The sequence below is a fragment of the Notolepis coatsorum genome (genome assembly GCF_963971535.1).
Source record: "Notolepis coatsorum genome assembly, chromosome: 4".
NCBI lineage: Eukaryota > Metazoa > Chordata > Actinopteri > Aulopiformes > Paralepididae > Notolepis > Notolepis coatsorum.
Window position 1 is genome coordinate 88,978,963 of NC_140168.1, and position 20,342 is coordinate 88,999,304.

The window sequence follows — 20,342 nt, forward strand, 5'->3', positions numbered from 1 at the left end:
GCAGAGGGTGTTGAAAAACCACCCAACTAGGGCTGTAACAATGCATCGATCCTAAGGTGACGATTCAACTGCATCGATTTTAAAATGTGAGAAGCGATTTATATATATATTTTTCAATTTAATTTAAAATGTAAAATCAAATAAAAATGTATAGGTCGATTTTTTTTTGGACCTATAGTCCATTCATGCCGAGTGAATCAGTTCCACCAGCCACATTTGTGTATTCAACATTTTTGGGGGAATTAACTGATCGAAAATTAATCGAATCGTATCGAATCGTGGTAAAGTGAAGAGATTTACACCCCTACTCCCAACGCATCACCGGTACATCACTCCCTACTATTGAGTCTATCCACAACAAACGGTGTCTGAGAGGAAGGCACGCAGCATCGCCAAGGACACCTCTCATCCCAATCATGGACTGTCTGCCCTCCTCCCCTCCGGGAGACGCTACAGGAAGCTCCACTCCAGGTCAAGCAGACTCAGGAACAGCTTCTTTCCCTCAGCTGTCATCGCCCTGAACTCTGTGCCACGTTGACAGGCGCCCCCCCCCCCCCCCCCCCCCACCATATAAACTCTGAACTCTGACTCCATTGCCTACATTGCCGAGGTCCTGGCTGAATCTCGGTCGTTAAAGAACCCAGAACGCCTATCGCAAAGAGTAGGGGGTTCCCCGACGTTCCTGGTCAAATTCCCAATCAGGTCTCGATGACATCAAGGCCACCTAATCATCCCTCCCCCCTTTAATTGGCTGATATCAATGCCTGTCTCCTGAGCCATTCAGCCATTGTGTGTAGTGTGATGTGTGCCTGGTGTCAGTGTATAGCAGCCATTGAGCCTGCGTAACCCAAGTTTGGGTGCTGCTACCAGTGGTGGTGAAGGAGGTAATTTGGGGAGCGCTTTGAGTGTCTAGAAAAGCGCTATATAAATGTAATTATTATTTTATTATTTACACCCTAGGCTCAGTATAGCATTTACATATCTGTAGATACTATATCTATATCTGTACATATCCCTGACCTACTCTTACTAGTTACGCTGCTGGCCAGCATGGCTAAGACCATAGTGTCTTTATACCTGTATCAGGTATTATTTAAAAAAATAAATAAAAAAAAATGGGAGGGGGGAGGGTATATATATTTTTGTCGTCGTGATGTCTTGATTTTGTCTGTCCTGTCTGCTTTGTTTGTATCTGTTAAAACATTTAATACAAATAATATCAAGAAAAAATCAAGTTGACCCTTGGACCCCTAAAGAAAGGAAGAGGGTTTAGCTGCACCAACCAATTTTGAGAGGATACTAAGTGACACGTGTTCAAGGCAGGACAGCGTATGGCTGGATTCCAAAGCAGAGGGGAGGCCCATCAGAGGTTGGGAGGGACTCTGACCAGACCGACAGTGGGGCAATGTGCGCAATACCAGGAAGGGAATAGACCTATCGCTAAGCCACAGCCTCTTTGAAAAGTCGGACAAACAAAGTCAACCGTGAATGACTGTTGACGATGGCCGCAGGTAGCCCCTTTCCTGACTGTGATGCAAGCCTTGCTTCACAGTCACGAAAGGGGCTAGGCCGCGGGAGATTTACCACAGCAGGTAATAGACCTGTTTTTTTTTTTAAAGATGACACAAATATTTCATCTAGAAGCAGACAAGAGATGGTTACAATATGCAGTGGAAAAGTACGTTCATGAGGAGATACACATTTACCTTAGACCTCCATGGTGATGCAAGCATTAGCTATATATAACGTTAGCTAGCTACTCTCAAGCATTACTTACAGTTGACTTGATTGAAGATTACAAGAACTATGACGATAATCCATGATTACTACTATTGCTGATACATTTGAGTGGAGAGGGGAGCTATATTCAAGTAGCAGCTAGTACGAGCAGTGTTCTCAAACAGTAGCCTATTTCTTTTCTCCCCTTCTCATTTCTGTTGAAACCATAGGGCACCAGGGTACTGTGCACACATCATTGGGCTCATGTACAGTTTAGACATTTCTTGTGCATAAAATGAAGACACTGCCTCCTGTACAAGTCGGCCACAGCAGTGGCATAAACCCAGAGGGAAGAAGGTAGCAGGCCAGCCTATAACCTCTGCAGTGGTGGCAAAAGTGATCCCCACCTACACTCCTAACAGGTAGTTTCAAAGCACAATAAAAACACAGATACATTTGGTAATAAAGGCAAAATGGTGCTCATTCACAGTTTATTGAAAAAAAATTTGCACCGTCATGCAGTTTGATGTGAAAGAATAATAGCCCATTGGTTGTGGCTTGAGCTATCAGGTAATGGTATTCTTGGCTGGAAGTTAAACGGCATGCTCACAACATTCCAGATCTGGTTGATGTTTGTCAACCTTATGTTAGGGATCCTCTCTGACACAATTTACATTTTTTTTTATCTTTGATATAGCACGTTCAACATGTGTCCTGTGTGCAGCCACTTTTTTTTGTCAGGCAGACATCTGTAGAGGGCATCTGCCTTTTTCCTCTGACGAAGGGTGGGATGTTTATTTCAAGTCCAATTTCTTGTAGGTCATTTTCCATTAAAAATCTTTTATCTACCATAAGCCCATCCCCTTCCTGCAGATAGCCATGTTTAAGCAGATTTTTCATTAGCTTATTAGCTTAATAAAGTTGCTCTGCCTAACTATTTCTTTGTCAGACATAGATCCAGTGAAAAGAGTTGAACAAAATATTACAGAACCTCGTGGATCACATGCTATGAGGGATTTCAATGTGTTTGCAGACTTGTAGGTTGAGTAGCTTTGGAAGTTGGGGTTTGAATTTTTAACTCTGTACAGTCTAATATTCCCATCGTTGTAGGAAATTCCTCTCTGTACTTTCCTGGCATTTGTGCCATTATTATGTCTATGAGGCCATGCGGGTAGTTCCCCTAGAACTGTGAACATGTAGTCCACCCATGCATTGAACAAAGTACCAACACTTCGTTCATCAATCATAAATCTAAATGCCAAATCTTTTAAATCATGATTTTGTCTCAGGTTCATAAGAACAAGCAAGAGCTGCACACGCAGGGGCATTGTGTTAATTTGCCAATCACTTCTGCTATATGTCAATGGGACTGAAGTTTGCTGTGCTGTTTCACTGCTAGGTATACTAAACACAGTACATAGATTATTGAATTGATCATAAGTGAATCCAGTGGCATATTTGAAATAGGCTGGTACACGGCTGTGCTGCAAGACCTCTGGTGTTAATCTATTTGGTACTTGATTATGTCTCAGAACAGTATTTATACTCGTCAGTGATTCGATTTGTGCTTGTTGATTTCTCAATCGTTCATCTCGCTCCTCTGGTCCACCTTCTTCCATTTGGGGGAGGCTGCTCCACAGGCCGGCAGAAGTGCTTTGAGGGGAAAAGACAGTTAGCAAACGTTAAGTTAGCTAAAAACACCAGCTAACTAGCGTGGAAGAAAAGTCAGACAGAAAATTAATGACCGCAAAGTGGATGTTGATAACACCAGCTAGCTAGCTGGCTAGCTAGCAGCTAACGTTAGCTAACTAATAGTTTGGTCTACGTTTCTAATACATGCCGTCAAATATTATGTCTTTATGAATTGACCTTACCTTTGAGCAAACATAAGTGTCCTTGGAAATGGTCTTCACATTCAGTTGTGTATGTGGTCGAATCCACCGCTTGCATTTGCAGAGTTTTCTTTTGGGCTTCGGAAAAGGTACAAAATATACTCCTCCATCCAGTCTTTCAGGGTACCTGGTGTCCGAATTACAGGTACCACACGCACAGCGTTTCACCATCAGATATTAGCTAGATAATAAACATAGAAACTGAACTCTTCACAGTGGTTTCGATCACAGACGTTTGGTTTGATGCGCCCTACAAATGGCTTTTCTGTTGATGTCCGAGTTTTCTGCCGGCGAGGATTTTCGCTGTGATATGATTGGACAAATTCTATTTGGGGCGTGGTTTAGCGACAGGTCTATTGGCATAATGACTACATTGGGGGATAAAGAAAAGAGAAAATTTTATTATTTTAATTTTTTTTATCGATCTTGGGATTTTATAAATCGATAATTGCTCATTCAAATGAAGATCGATTCAGAATTGGGAAATCGATTTTTTTAACCCAGCCCTACTCTGTGTGTGTGTGTGTGTGTGTGTGTGTGTGTGTGTGTGTGTGTGTGCAGGTTCATGACGGACGCGGCACGCCGGGAGCAGGAGACCATAAAGAAGAAGGCCGCACCCAAACTGTCCCTGTCCATCACAGGGGGCGTGTCCAGGAACAGCACGGCCACGCCCCCTCGCCACACCAGCGGTAACCTGACACCTCCCGTCACTCCTCCAATCACACCCTCCTCTTCTTTCCGCAGCAGCACGCCCACAGGTGAGACGGGAGTAGGGCGGGGCTTTGAAAGCTATTCTATCCAATCGGAATTCGCTATCAAGTCTGAGGTGAAATCCTTTGCGAATCCCTTATTGAACCTCTTTCTTGTAGCGTTATTGTATTAAGTAACTTGACTAAATCGTAAATAACTTTAATCCATTCATTCATTCAACCTTTATTTAGTTTACGGGGGTACAGGCCCTCGTTTTCCTGAGAGGATAATCAGTTCAAATTAATTTCTTTTATGATCCTGTTTCTAAATTATTAAAGGAACACGCTAACATTATGGGAAATGCTCTTCTCCAAAGTCGAGAAGATGGATACCAATTTCCTCTCTGCATTCAGTAGATATATCACAGCTATCCAACTGTGAGCTAGCCTAGCTTAGCGCAAATTAATGGAAGCAGATATGGACCACTAGCCTAGCTTAAAACTCCAGGGGCTGTGTTTTTGGCCAACAGCTAGGCTAGCTGGTCCGTATCCACTTCCATTAATTTGTGCTAAGCTAGGCTAGCATGCAGCCGGATAGCTTTGTACTGAACATACAGAGAGGAAACTGGTATGTAACTATCTTCTTGTCTGACTGGAGAAGACGCTAAGCATTTCCCATAATGTTGGCCTGTTCCTTTTAAGACTTAGAGAGCTTAACAGATCCGGGTGTTTCACTAACTCGGAACCGGTTCCGAAACCTCTCCGTCCGACCCAGAACTTGAATTACAGGAGGAGGATGGGTCATTGTCGTCATAGAAACGTTCCAAAATGGCTTCCCCCGTATTGTAGGAAGTAGTGTTGTCACCTGGTGCTGAGTGGCATCTAAGGAGAACATCATGTAACCCATCCTCTTATTTTTATTTTTTTTATCATCCACTTTTTCTCCTTTTTTTCCTATTTTTCTCCCATCCCAATTTCGTGTATCCAATTCTCCCCTCCCCTGTCTTGAACGTTGCTCGACTATGCCCCCCACTGGTCGGTTGTAGAGAGGATAGAAGCCTTGCATCACGTGTCCCCTCTGGTACACGAGGAGGCAGCCTGTCTCTTTTTTTCTTTTCGACTGCCAGCGCGGACTCTCAGTGGCGAGGTGTAACGTGTGGGAGGCTCACACTACCCTCGCCACTTCCTGTCTCTGCTGGTAGAGCTCCACAGAGCCCGCCCCCTGTCACCTGCCACTCCCCTGGTAGAGCTTCACAGAGCCTGCCCCCTGTCACCTGCCACTCCGCTGGTAGAGCTCCACAGACCCCGTCACCTGCCACTCCCCTGGTAGAGCTCCACAGAGCCCGCCCCCTGTCACCTGCCACTCCCCTGGTAGAGCTCCACAGAGCCCGCCCCCTGTCACCTGCCACTCCCCTGGTAGAGCTCCACAGAGCCCGCCCCCCCTCTGCCTCCAGAACGACGGCTGTAGCCTGATGTCTACACTCTACACCAGGGCTATTCAACTAAATTGTTCAGGGGGCCACATTGTCAGAAACCCAAGTTTAAGTTTAAGTTTATTTGGATCCCCATTAGCCACAGCAGTGCTGGGGCTATTCTTCCTGGGGTCCATAAAGGGGCCAGGGGCCAGGGGCCGGACTGCCACGGCGCCTCCCCGTGCTATGAATATATGTACACTTGACACAACACGCAACCACATTTTCACAACTTTTATTTAACTACATTGCAAAAGTAGTATACTTTTCAAAAAAAGTGCTTCATTTATGTGCCACATCTGCAACATCTCCTGCAGAAAGTGCTTCATTTATGACTGTGCAACAACTGCAACATCTCCTCTTCAACATTTCAATATAAAAATAAAATTAAAAACAAACAAGTACATGATGTGCATCTGAACATTCTAACATCAACACTTGAACAAAAAAACACATTTATAGTGCAGCTGAGCTTATGAAAAAGTGCTTCATGTCTGTGCAACAACAGCAAATCACTAGGGGTGGGACGATACATCGATCCAGATCGATACATCGATGTAATTATCAACAATCGAATCGGATCGATGCGATGTAATAAGATCGATTCATATCGATACTCTTATTTTGAAAATCCTGTGGCGAGTCTCATATCCGCCCAAGAACAACAGCAGTAGCTCCGTGTGTGTAGATGTTACAGCATAGCATTCTCCCTTTCTGTGTGTGTGTGTGTGCGCGCGTCTTTGGAAAGACCAGATGAGGTCAGAGGAGTTTGATGTTTAAATGTTATTTAAACATAAACAATATAATACATAATAAATGTAGGCCTATACATGATCATGCAACATCAACAAATTGTTGTAGGAACGGTTTGGGAGAGGGAGGTTGTGAGTTTTGAGTTCCAAAAAATTTAGCTTAAAGTTTAAAGCTCAATATATAAAAACGTGGCACTTTACAGTGAACAGGAGGTCTATTTGTATTAAAAACAATAGATTGATTTTCCTTTAAATGTCTGGAAGAGCTCAAAAATACAAATGTCAAATGATATTTTCATTACCTTTTTTTTGTTGATCTAAATGTTACTGATTGTGTTAAATGGGCATATGATATCATCTCATATCGATCGCAGGCACCTGAATCTACCGGTAATCGTATCGTATTGTATCGTGAGAGACTTGGTGATATCGGCAAATATCGTATCGTTGTCCAAAGAATCGATATCGTATCGTATCATGATGAAACTGGTGATTCCCACCCCTACAAATCACAGCATCTTATTAGCACTTATTGTCCACTCTTAACTCTCAAACATCAGGGGGGTGGGGGGCAGACAGGCCTAGCCTACATACACACATCTAATGAGAGCGATTGCACTTCTTTGACTGGGCAATGGCAGAGAAAGAGGGTTCATAGGAAGTGAGGGCTACCCGCAAACAGTGATGCAAATGCTCATTTGTCAAGGAGACACGTTGCTTGTTTTAATGGCATTCATGTGAGAGAAACTGGATTCACAGGTGTATGTTGAGCCAAACATTGTTAGCACAGATATTGCCAGCGTTTTTATTTTGGGGAATGTCTTGACATGAATACACTTTATCCAAAATGTTGTGGTGGATTCATTCTCAAGTGCCTGCTTCAGAGCAGATGATGCTTGCATGTCAATTATTTCAAGTTGCAGGAGACCTTCATCAATGTGAAGTGATGCAAGGAACTCTTGTCCTTTTGTGGAAATAGCAGCTACATTGGCAAATGGGTTGCTCACAAAATGCATCAATTCTCTGGACATGTCAAATTCATCAAATCGACTTGCAAAGTTTTCCCTCAATTTATCAATGAAATCTGTCATTAATTGAGTGACTTTTGGCTCAATTGTGCGTGTTAACGTTGACATGAAAAGAAAAAAGTAAAAAAAAAAAAAAAAAAAATTAAAGAAATATTTTTTTTTTATTTTTTTTTATTATCATGTAATCTTTGGCGGGCCGGTCAGAATCATCCCGCGGGCCGGATCTGGCCCGCGGGCCGCCAGTTGAATAGCCCTGCTCTACACTGTATCCTCTGGAGAACATGCTGATTGACTACAGTGGTTTTACTATGCAACACAGAAGCCCCGCTGTTTTCCACAATCGTAAAGCAGTTGTATAGATTTAGATGATTTAATTGCTGTTTCCTGGTTTCAGCCAAGGAAACTATAAAAGAAGGATCATCGCGTCAGAATACCAGCGTTCTATGACTTCAGACTTCTGCTTGGTGCCAGTTCTATTGAAGCCTGTATTACAATTCAAAATATACCAGCTATCTGAGCAAATATACATCAACCAATATATCAAACATCAGCTAGTTAACGATGCAATGAATTGACGTCTGACGTAATAACCTGTTTAAAGGTGCCATACGTTTCTTGTTAAATAGCTCTACATTCCAACAGCCATCACTGATATAGATTGTCTGGTCAGTAACATGGGTCTCCCAGACCCTCCACTCCACAGTGTTACAGTGTGGACTTCTCTCTCCTGATTGGATAAAGTGGATAGAAGAACATTTATTTTGTGTTTACTGCAGAGTGGAGGGACTGGGAGACCTATGTTACTGACCAGACAATCAAACAAAAAAATACCACTTACAGCACCTTTTACATGAAAGATCTGATCCCATTCAACTCTGTGTTGGCCGAACTGAAAGTTGCCACACCCCAACGTGTGTTCACGCACTACACAGTGACGGGACGACCCTTCCTTCTTTTATAGTTGTCTCGGTTTCAGCAAGCCACCAAAAACAAAATCAACACAACCACTGGTTTTACATGTTGTAATAGTAAAAACGACTGTAGCTAATTTCACTTGTTTGGCCCGAGGCTACGAGCTCTCCTGGAAGCAGAGATGGAGGTCGGCCACCGCTGAGATAATAACACCACATCCTTCCCACAATGCAGTGTGAATCGTCTGTTGAGATCAAGATAAGAAGGTTATTATCCGAGAGGAGAAACTGCAGTCTTGTCGGCACAATACGGTCTAACCACAGGGCTTTAATAAGTGCCCCGTAAGGCTGGCGAACGTCGGCTACCAAATGCTATTGTTAGCGGCCCGCAGATCACAGAGGACTGGGTAGGAACAGCTGGGGAGGAGGAGGCGAAGGGGAACCAGAGGTGTCTGTTCAGCCCGCTCCCCCACTTTTTAAACCGCATTTGAAAACACATCTCTTTAACCTGTTAAGCCTTAAGGTCCCCCTATAGGGGGACCCTGCTTTTCTTTATCATAAATCGATCAATAGAGACCGTAGTAAATCCTCAATTATCATATCATGGGGTATCATTGGAAAGCCACACTCATTGGCTACAACCCTGTGCAAAGATTTCCGAGATCGCCAAATGATTGACGGAGCTAGAGCCCCGGGAGTCGGGGGTGGTAATGTGTACTTTTGCTTACTTTGGGGCACGCCTCACATATCGGCATGTAACTCGAGAACCGCTGAACGGATTTTGTCACCTGAAAGGGCAATCGACAGGCAACAAATAGGGCTTTAATTCTATCTATATATTGTATTAAAATAAATGCACACCCGAGCCACTAGAGGTCGGCAAAGTGGCATCGCGAATCGTCCACATGTGGGCCCTTGGATGTTAAGAGGTTAACTTGGCTTTTAACTGGATTTAGTGTACTCTTTTTTTGTTTCAATAATTTTAATTTTTTTTCACATCGGTATCGGTCCGATATCAAGAGTTTCAAAATATCAGTCATTTCTGAGTCATTAAAAAAAAAAAGCGTTTTTGAAAATAGCTCTTTATTTGATTATCATAAAAAAGTGTTTTCTATACAGAGATATCGACATCGGTAAATATCGGTATCGGCCAGAACAGCAATATTAATATTAGGGATGCTCGATATTGGCTTTTTTACCGATACCGATATACCGATATTGTCCAACTCTTAATTTCCGATACCGATATCAACCGATATAAACCGATACCGATATATGCAGGGTTTCCCCCCCCCCCAAAAACTGAATAATTTCAGGTAATTAACATTACATATCTCTTGTTGTGGAATTAACACAACATTATGCATACTTTTGACAATAAATAAAATCTGAATTTGTTCTTACTTGCTTGCCTGGGTAAATAAAGGTTATAGAAATGTAAAAAAAAAAAGTTATAATAAATAAATTTAAAACCGATACCGATATTTTCCGATATCACATTTGAATGCCAATATCGGTCGATAATATCGGACATCCCTAATTAATATCAGTTATCGGTATCTGCCACAGTTTTCACATCGGTGCATCACTAGATATGTGAAACGACAGCAGCAGTTTCTATGTTATCTTCTATGTATTTTTAACACAGCAGTTACCTGGTCATATCATAATGGAGGTGTAGTGGTTACGTCATTGTTGTTTCTGGCCGGTCCACCTCGCTTGAAATTTCAATGTATTTCCAATGGACACATTTCTAAATAGTCTCGTTTAAAACAAATAAAGCATCATGGAACATTGGCATGGTGTACCTTTCTGTGTGTGTTCATCCACAATCTATAGCTCAACATAAAATAATTACGTATCATTTTTTTTTCAACAAAAAATGCTTAAACAATAATGTTAGCGATAGAAGGGAACTCATTTTATGCAAAAATGGAAAGCTTGCCAATGTTCATGATGAGGCAGAATTATTATTTATTACAATAGCCGATAATAAATGTTCCCAATGATAAATCCCTATACGGGTGGACCGTGCTGGAACCTAAAGTGACGTCAGACTACACCGCCCTATTGACTTAGCAATACAGAGACGCAAACTCAAAGTGAGACGTCTAAATACCTGCTTCTGTGTGTGTGTGTGTGTTGTGTGAAACAGTGCAGTGAGGGGTTCCTGCAGCAAAGCAGACCAGTCGACACTCTGTTAATTACACAGCAGCGGTCACGCTGTGTTCACATGGTACTGAGAGCTGCACAGCACAGCAGCACATGTTCAACTGCAGCACAAAGGGTTTCAATCCCAGTGCCGGGTCTGGCCTTATAGTGTCACACACACACACACACACACACGCACACACAAACACACACGCACACACACACACGCACACACACACGCACGCACACACACACACAGAGAGCCTTTTAACGTGTGCCAGGGTGCCATCCACTTCCTCGTGCTGAGGTGCAGTGTGTCAGTAATCATTCGGTATCTGGATTCGTGTGTGTGAATGGAAAATGTTCTGCACTTAGCAAAGCACTTTTTCCAGTCTGAGCAATGAGGATCACTCCCACTTAATGATCTCTTTCTTAGTGCCAACCCCCCCCCCCCCCTCCCCCTTTGACACGCACATGCCACTGTGGTGTTACTTCATCTGAGCGATGCTTCTCTCGGTAATAATCCAACCGTTACCCCGACAGAGTCATCGCAGAAGACTGGGAGGAATGCTTTAGTGATTGTGTTTTTTCCCCCCATACATAAGGTTTATTTGTGGCAGCTGACCCACAGTATATAAAACGGGCCCCACCACGATTGACCTATCTCAAGCCCAGGGAAGAAATAGTTGTGATTGGATGATCCAAAAAAACAGGGCGGAGCTTGATATAGGTCAATTGAACCCTCGCAGGACCATATGACAGCCCACGTATTCGCAGATGTAAAGTCAATCCGAATCACTTGAATTTGATATTATCACCAGAAAGTACATCTAATATGTAAATCTAACTATGAATGAATGCCATGAATTATATTCCCGGACTGATGAAATTGTGTTGGAACAGCTGATCACTCGACCCCTGTCCCCTCCAGGCTCTCAGCACCACTACTATATAATATATATGATCATATTTAACATTGGTAATGATAAATTAAACCATAATAAAAAATGATTAAGGCTAGACAGCCTAGGCAAAAAATATATTTTAATAGATAATAGACTGAAACTTTCCCAGTTTGTTATGTACATAACAACTAAGAAAAAATGTATTGCATGTTTTCTGAGATTTTATATTTATATATGCAAATTAGACATTATCTAATAGAATATGCGCTAATTTGCATATATATCCAGGAACAGAATCACCAACATTGGATGATGCCAGATTAAACATTTTTGTTTCATTATGTTGACACATAACACAATGAACTTTTTACAGAAGGGATTGTGGCCATGTCTTTTTATCATCTCATAAATCTGGAAATACTGTCTACAGTCATAAAACATTTTTGCCATGTTTTTTTGGTATAAATGTACTATAAATCAGGCTATGAATGATATATCAACAAACCCCTTTGTAAAAATAAGCAGGGTATAGCTGGAAGAAATGTTTAAAGTATGGTGGGTGTAGGTGCTAGGGAAATGGATATTTCTTATGTGTAAGAAAAACACGTGAATACTTTCGGCAAGCAACAAGCCCTTTCCGCGTTGCTCTGATTGGCCGATCGCGCGCATGAGCCGCGACACGCTCCTCAGCCAGGCAGCAATACTAAGCTCCGCTTAACGCAATTAATACAAATTGAAGTATTGATTTTGCCGTAACGAATCATTAAACAAATATACCGTTAACTGGAATATGTTGTGCCTTTACACATATGTTGGATTATGTAATTGGTTTGTCATGACAAACCAATAAAAAATCGCGAATTAACCGGTGGCTACAACAACACACAGTAACTACATGCATCATTGTTTACAATGAACGGTGGGGCTAATCGAAAGGACTGGACACGGACAAGTTAAACTAACCTAAAGTTGTTGTTGTCACCAACAATCTACAGACACAAACAAACACAGAACCGGACTGTTATATTAAATTAATTGATTGCTGTTTAACGCGTCCGTGTCCAGTCCTTTCGATTAGCCCCACCGTTCATTGTAAACAATGATGCATGTAGTTACTGTGTGTTGTTGTAGCCACCGGTTAATTCGCGATTTTTTATTGGTTTGTCATGACAAACCAATTACATAATCCAACATATGTGTAAAGGCACAACATATTCCAGTTAACGGTATATTTTTTTAATGATTCGTTACGGCGAAATCAATACTTCCATTTGTATAAATTGCGTTAAGTGGAGCTTAGTATTGCTGCCTGGCTGAGCAGCGTGTCGCGGCTCATGCGCACGATCGGCCAATCAGAGCAACGCGGAAGGGCTTGTTGCTTGCTGAAAGTATTCACGCAAGAAAAACGCATAAAAACTCATTTTTGGGAAAACGCCCCCCAAAGTTCTGTATTGTGATTTATGGACACAAAATGAAGTAAAAAAACAAAACAACTAATTGTGTGTTTTCGATATTTTATTGCCACAAGTTTGAAATAAGACATGTTAACACACTCCCGACCAACCACGGACATGTCCGTGTTTCGGATCCAACGGTTGAGGGCCAACCACGGACATATCCGTGGCTAGGTTGTTTTGGCTTTTATACCATTTTAATAACCTACTCAATGTCACCGAGCGGCACTGCAGATTTACCCTACTCTTGGAATTCGGAAAAGTGCATTACCGGCCAGATCCTGGTAGGGGCGCTGTCTCGATAATGCAGTGTTCCCTGTGGCAGAACGGTGTTTTTTTTATTTTTTTTTATCTTGAATGGACTTTCCTGTTAGGCTGAAGCTATGCGTGTAGCATATAGCATGGAATACGTTTTGGGACGCTGAATTCAGTGTGCAGTAAAGGAATATATAATCAGCCAATGGACATATCAATCTACCAGATGGCGATTATAACTGGGAAATCCTTTTTGCAGCCCAACCGGCCCACGGTAAGAGCTTTTTCACGTAAATTACAGCCCAATCGGACCTTGCTCTCATATCCAAACAGCCGATCAGCGAATACGGCTACTGAGGCTAATGCCGTTATTGGTAATCAATAATCAGAAACGACGTCCCCCGCCCCCCCCCCCCCCTTTCATGCATTCATGGTGGACCATGATACCGACAATATGCATTTAGATTTTTAGCTCTAGCTTCTGTAGGGCCGAAACGCCATTTGATTTAACGTTATTAGCTTAGCACCCTTTATCTCGTTTTGCAGGAAATATACCAGACCAATCCCATATAACGCTTATATTCACGAGGCTATAAAATGGGAACGTATTGATAAAAAAAAAATGTATTTAAGCCATTTTGAAGGGATGGTTTATAGTGTCAATTGACAATGAGAATGGACAGATAGCAATAATATAAAGTATAGATTTAGCTCTACAAACAGCCTCACGCACAATGAAACCTTATTATGATAAGCTGGCCTTATAGAGTGGGTCCATCTAATACCCGTGGCCGTCAATGTGTTAAGGAAGCAAAATATTTTTTTTAAATCACAAAATCGACAAAAAAATTCATAAAATGTGGCTATTCACCTAGGCTGTCTCGCCTTAAGACACCAGTGCACAAATAACATATGTTCCATCATGTCAGAGTGATTAGCCTCCACCTGTTGAGGACTAACAAGGGGAAACAGTTTGGTTTAATTGGAATTAGAATTAGAAGTAGGAGTTATTGAGGGGGGTTCTTCGTGTTTGAGTGCAGGGTGGATCAGTGACACAATGTTTCCTCTCCAAATAGAAAGAACAATGGAATTTATGTCTAAAATGACGAGACGATGCACGTTTTTGTAAAATATTTTACATTATATTGCAATGTAAAAAGGCTATCACTTCATGGGCGCTTCAATGCTTTAATCCACTAATTCCACTTAATTTACTTACTTTATCCAATAAGTATAAAAGGGTAAAGCCTTATTTAGCTGCTTAAAAGAACACACTAACATTTTGGGAAATTAGCTTATCGGCTTCTCCAGAGAGAGACAAGAAGATAGATACCAGTTTCCTCTCTGTGTGTTCAGTAGAAAGCTATCTGGCTGCACGTTAGCCTAGCTTAGCACAATGAATGCAAGTGGACATGACCGGTTAGCCTTCGGGAGAGGTGTTAGTTGGACAATGCCTAGGCTAACCGGTCATGTCCACTTCCATTCATTGTGCTAAGCTAGGCTAACGTGCAGCCAGATAGCTTTCTGCTGAACGCACAGAGAGGAAACTGGTATCCATCTTCTTGTCTCTCTCTGGAGAAGACGGTAAGCTAATTTGTAAATGTTTGCGTGTTCCTTTAAGGCTGAACTGAGGAGGAGCTGGGTGTCCAGTGTGACGCGCAGCAGGGATCGCGGTGAGAAAAGAACTCCACCCTTTCGACAACGTCATCGATGAGTAGAACATTCTGAACGTACTGTGGAATAATGAACCCCTCCCCCTCAAACAATCTCCCAGTCATGTTCCAACCCCCCTCTGATCCTTGTTACTCCCCCCACACCTCTCTCATCTCTACCCTCCCCCATTTATCCACCTTGTGTCTCTCACCTGATACCAACCCCCCCCCCCCTTTCTAACTCCCCCCTCCTGGCCCCCCCTCCAATCCAATACCTGGGCCATCCTACCCACAATCCCTTTCTCTCTACTATAAAGACCTAGGTTTTACTGGATTCTAGAGCTCTTTGGGGGGATACCGTTTGTACTTGATACTCTGTTTGGGCTAAATAAACCTGTGTTCTACATCTGACTGAGATAAGTAAGTAAGTAAGGTTTATTTATCACCTTTCACAGACCATGGTCACAAAGTGCTTCACATATAAAAACAAGGAAGTAAGGAACATAAAAGTGCAAGGATTGTAGCATGTTAAAAAGAAAGTAATTAAAAACGTTTTTTTTTTTTTTAAATAAAAAGACATTTACACAGACATAGTTAGCCAAACGCCTGTTTGAATAGCACAGTCATTAGCTGCTTTTTAAAGGTGTTTACCGAGACCACAGATCTTAGGTCCAAGGGCAGAGCATTCCATAGCCTGGGGGCCACGGTTTCGAAGGCTCGGTCACCTTTTGTTTTTAATCTAGACCCGGGGACACCCAACAAGCCCTGGTCAGACGACCGGAGAGATCTACTGGTGGTGTAGGGACGCAGTAGGGACACCCAACAAGCCCTGGTCAGACGACCTGAGAGATCTACTGGTGGTGTAGGGACGCAGTAGGGACACCCAACAAGCCCTGGTCAGACGACCGGAGAGATCTACTGGTGGTGTAGGGACGCAGTAGGGACACCCAACAAGCCCTGGTCAGACGACCTGAGAGATCTACTCGTGGTGTAGGGACGCAGTAGGGACACCCAACAAGCCCTGGTCAGACGACCGGAGAGATCTACTGGTGGTGTAAGGATGCAGTAGGGACACCCAACAAGCCCTGGTCAGACGACCTGAGAGATCTACTAGTGGTGTAGGGAGGCAGTAGGGACACCCAACAAGCCCTGGTCAGACGACCTGAGAGATCTACTGGTGGTGTAGGGACGCAGTAGGGACACCCAACAAGCCCTGGTCAGACCACCTGAGAGATCTACTGGTGGTGTAGGGACGCAGTAGGGACACCCAACAAGCCCTGGTCCTGAGACCTGAGAGATCTACTGGTGGTGTAGGGACGCAGTAGGTCGCAGATGTACGCAGGTGCCTGACCATGGAGTGCTCTGTAGGTGATGACCAGAACCTTAAACTGAATTCTAAATTTGATGGGGAGCCAGTGAAGGGGAAACTAAAGATGAGAGTGATGTGACATGACTTTCTGGACCTAGTCGGCAGCCTTTTGCGGCTGAATTCTGGACCATTTGTAGCCGGCCCAGGGTGGACGCATCGAGGCAAGTGACCAGGGGAGTTACAGTAGTCCAGGCGGGATAAAACAAATGCACGAATAATCATTTCCAGCTCTGCCTGGGACACAACAGATGGACGTTTTGCAATACCTCCGTACTCATGGTAAATTCCTCAACAGTACATTTGAACCCCCCTAACCGTAATGTGCTTTTGATGACTAATGTGCCTTCGATGACTAACCTTGGTGCGTGCGTCTCTCCCCCGACTGCCAGGCAGCGAGTACGACGAGGAGGAGGTAGACTACGAGGAGTCGGACAGTGATGAGTCGTGGACCACAGAGAGCGCCATCAGCTCAGAGTCCATCCTGAGCTCCATGTGTATGAACGGGGGCGAGGAGAAGCCCTTCGCCTGCCCCGTCCCGGGATGCAAGAAGAGATACAAGGTATGGGACGCCTTTTTCAGGAGAATCGCGTGTTTCTCCCGTCAACTACTGAGATCAGGCCATTTGGATCGAGCAAAAATGGGTTTTTTTTTTTTTTTTTTTTTTTATTGCGGGGTTCCCACAGACATTGCAAAATTAAATTCAATGACGGGTCGGGATCCAAAGTATTACAAACGCATACCAGTACATCTGGTTAACCGTCTGTAGTGTGGTATTGAAAGGTTAACCTTATGTAGTGTGGTAGTGAAAGGTTAACCTTCTGTAGTGTGGTAGTGAAAGGTTAACCTGTAGTGTGGTAGTGAAAGGGTTAACCTTCTGTGGTGTGGTAGTGAAAGGTTAACCTTCTGTAGTGTGGTAGTGAAAGGTTAACCTTCTGTAGTGTGGTAGTGAAAGGTTAACCTTCTCTAGTGTGGTAGTGAAAGGGTTAACCTTCTGTAGTGTGGTAGTGAAAGGTTAACCTTCTGTAGTGTGGTAGTGAACGGTTAACCTTCTGTAGTGTGGTAGTGAAAGGTTAACCGTCTGTAGTGTGGTAGTGAAAGGTTAACCGTCTGTAGTGTGGTAGTGAAAGGTTAACCGTCTGTAGTGTGGTAGTGAAAGGTTAACCTTCTGTAGTGTGGTAGTGAAAGGTTAACCTTCTGTAGTGTGGTAGTGAAAGGTTAACCTTCTGTAGTGTGGTAGTGAAAGGTTAACCTTCTCTAGTGTGGTAGTGAAAGGGTTAACCTTCTGTAGTGTGGTAGTGAAATGTTAACCTTCTGTAGTGTGGTAGTGAACGGTTAACCTTCTGTAGTGTGGTAGTGAAAGGTTAACCGTCTGTAGTGTGGTAGTGAAAGGTTAACCGTATGTAGTGTGGTAGTGAAAGGTTAACCGTCTGTAGTGTGGTAGTGAAAGGTTAACCTTCTGTAGTGTGGTAGTGAAAGGTTAACCTTCTGTAGTGTGGTAGTGAAAGGTTAACCGTCTGTAGTGTGGTAGTGAAAGGTTAACCTTCTGTAGTGTGGTAGTGAAAGGTTAACCTTCTGTAGTGTGGTAGTGAAAGGTTAACCTTCTGTAGTGTGGTAGTGAAAGGTTAACCTTCTGTAGTGTGGTAGTGAAAGGTTAACTGTCTGTAGTGTGGTAGTGAAAGGTTAACCTTCTGTAGTGTGTTAGTGAAAGGGTTAACCTGTAGTGTGGTAGTGAAAGGTTAACCTTCTGTAGTGTGGTAGTGAAAGGTTAACCGTCTGTAGTGTGGTAGTGAAAGGTTAACCGTCTGTAGTGTGGTATTGAAAGGTTAACCTTCTGTAGTGTGGTAGTGAAAGGTTAACCTTCTGTAGTGTGGTAGTGAAAGGTTAACCTGTAGTGTGGTAGTGAAAGGGTTAACCTTCTGTAGTGTGGTAGTGAAAGGTTAACCTTCTGTAGTGTGGTAGTGAAAGGTTAACCGTCTGTAGTGTGGTAGTGAAAGGTTAACCTTCTGTAGTGTGGTAGTGAAAGGGTTAACCTTCTGTAGTGTGGTAGTGAAAGGTTAACCTTCTGTAGTGTGGTAGTGAAAGGTTAACCTTCTGTAGTGTGGTAGTGAAAGGTTAACTTTCTCTAGTGTGGTAGTGAAAGGTTAACCTTCTCTAGTGTGGTAGTGAAAGGGTTAACCTTCTGTAGTGTGGTAGTGAAAGGTTAACCTTCTGTAGTGTGGTAGTGAACGGTTAACCTTCTGTAGTGTGGTAGTGAAAGGTTAACCGTCTGTAGTGTGGTAGTGAAAGGTTAACCGTCTGTAGTGTGGTAGTGAAAGGTTAACCGTCTGTAGTGTGGTAGTGAAAGGTTAACATTCTGTAGTGTGGTAGTGAAAGGTTAACCTTCTGTAGTGTGGTAGTGAAAGGTTAACCTTCTCTAGTGTGGTAGTGAAAGGTTAACTGTCTGTAGTGTGGTAGTGAAAGGTTAACCTTCTGTAGTGTGTTAGTGAAAGGGTTAACCTGTAGTGTGGTAGTGAAAGGTTAACCTTCTGTAGTGTGGTAGTGAAAGGTTAACCGTCTGTAGTGTGGTAGTGAAAGGGTTAACCTTCTGTAGTGTGGTAGTGAAAGGTTAACCGTCTGTAGTGTGGTAGTGAAAGGTTAACCTTCTCTAGTGTGGTAGTGAAAGGGTTAACCGTCTGTAGTGTGGTAGTGAAAGGTTAACCTTCTCTAGTGTGGTAGTGAAAGGTTAACATTCTGTAGTGTGGTAGTGAAAGGTTAACCTTCTGTAGTGTGGTAGTGAAAGGTTAACCTTCTGTAGTGTGGTAGTGAAAGGTTAACCTTCTGTAGTGTGGTAGTGAAAGGTTAACCTTCTGTAGTGTGGTAGTGAAAGGTTAACATTCTGTAGTGTGGTAGTGAAAGGGTTCAAGTGAGTTCTCCCCTCCATCACTGCCCTCCCTCTCTCTCTCCTCAGAACGTGAACGGTATTAAATACCACGCCAAGAACGGCCACCGGACGCAGATACGCGTGAGGAAGCCCTTCAAGTGCCGCTGCGGCAAGAGCTACAAGACGTCCCAGGGCCTGAGGCACCACACCATCAACTTCCACCCGCCCATCTCCGCCAGGGCGTGAGGCACCACACCATCAACTCCCACCTACCCAGCGCCTGAGGCACCACACCATCAACTCCCACCTGCCCAGCGCCTGAGACGCCACACCATCAACTTTCCACCCGCCCGTCTCCGCAGAGATCCTGCACAAGATGCAGGGCTGAACGCCCCCCCCCCCCCCCCCCCCCCCGTAGAACTTGAATCCATAGAACTGCCATTCCCCGTTCAAGTGTTCTAGAAAAAAAAGGTCATTTTGGTCCAAGTGCACTTTTAAAAGAGCACGCCCAACATTTTGCGAAATTAGCTTACCGTCTTCTCCGGAGAGAGACAAGAAGATAGATAACAGTTTCCTCTCTGTGCGTTCAGTAGAAAGCCATCTTATCTTCTTGTCTCTCTCTGGAGAAGACGGTAAGCTAATTTCCCAAAATGTTGGGCGTGTTCCTTTTTAAGATGGCTGGCTTGAAATGTTGGATTATTTTGTCATGGTAACCAGTGTTGGGTTTTAGCGTACGAGACTTAAGTCTGTTCACTTTCTACGACCAGAGAAACCGACAGTGTTGATGATTTCTTTTTTTTTAGCAAAGTTGCAGCGTTTGCTCTTTGTAGGCGACGATAAGTCTGCCGACGCTGGACTTCTGGACGAAAGCTTCTGGCAGCGGCCAGTCGGACACATACAAGCGTTACGTTCGAGTCGAGTAAAGAGTTCCTTTAGTGATCCCCTTGGGGAAATACAGGCATCGTAGCAGTGTGGGGGACGGGGGAGGGAAGGTACTGGCCGGGGAAAAAGATATTAATAGAAATAATAATAATAGAATAGAACATATTAATAATAATAGTAGAATGCCAGTATATTCGATCGATAATAGTATGCATATGGTATGCAGAGTCCGTGCAGTGTTTATTAACAGTAATTAAGGAACCGTTCGCAAGTTCTCCAGCCGTTAGTTCTCCAGCTATTGGCAGCAGGCCGCTATAGCTAGCGCCCGCCTGCGGAGTAGGACAAGTGGTT

General features: G+C 43.4%; 1 protein-coding gene across 1 annotated transcript in view; it reads left to right on the forward strand.

Annotated features, from left to right (window-relative positions):
- The window catches only part of LOC311227159 (juxtaposed with another zinc finger protein 1-like), a 53,773-nt gene extending 33,709 nt beyond the window's left edge, over positions 1-20,064 (forward strand). The window contains exons 4-6 of the mRNA XM_084312699.1: positions 4,173-4,369; positions 16,639-16,808; positions 19,197-20,064. Coding sequence (XP_084168825.1) covers positions 4,173-4,369; positions 16,639-16,808; positions 19,197-19,355 — 526 coding nt within the window. The 3' untranslated portion in view covers positions 19,356-20,064. The remainder of the gene's footprint in view (positions 1-4,172; positions 4,370-16,638; positions 16,809-19,196) is intronic.
- Positions 20,065-20,342: the final 278 nt, after the last annotated feature.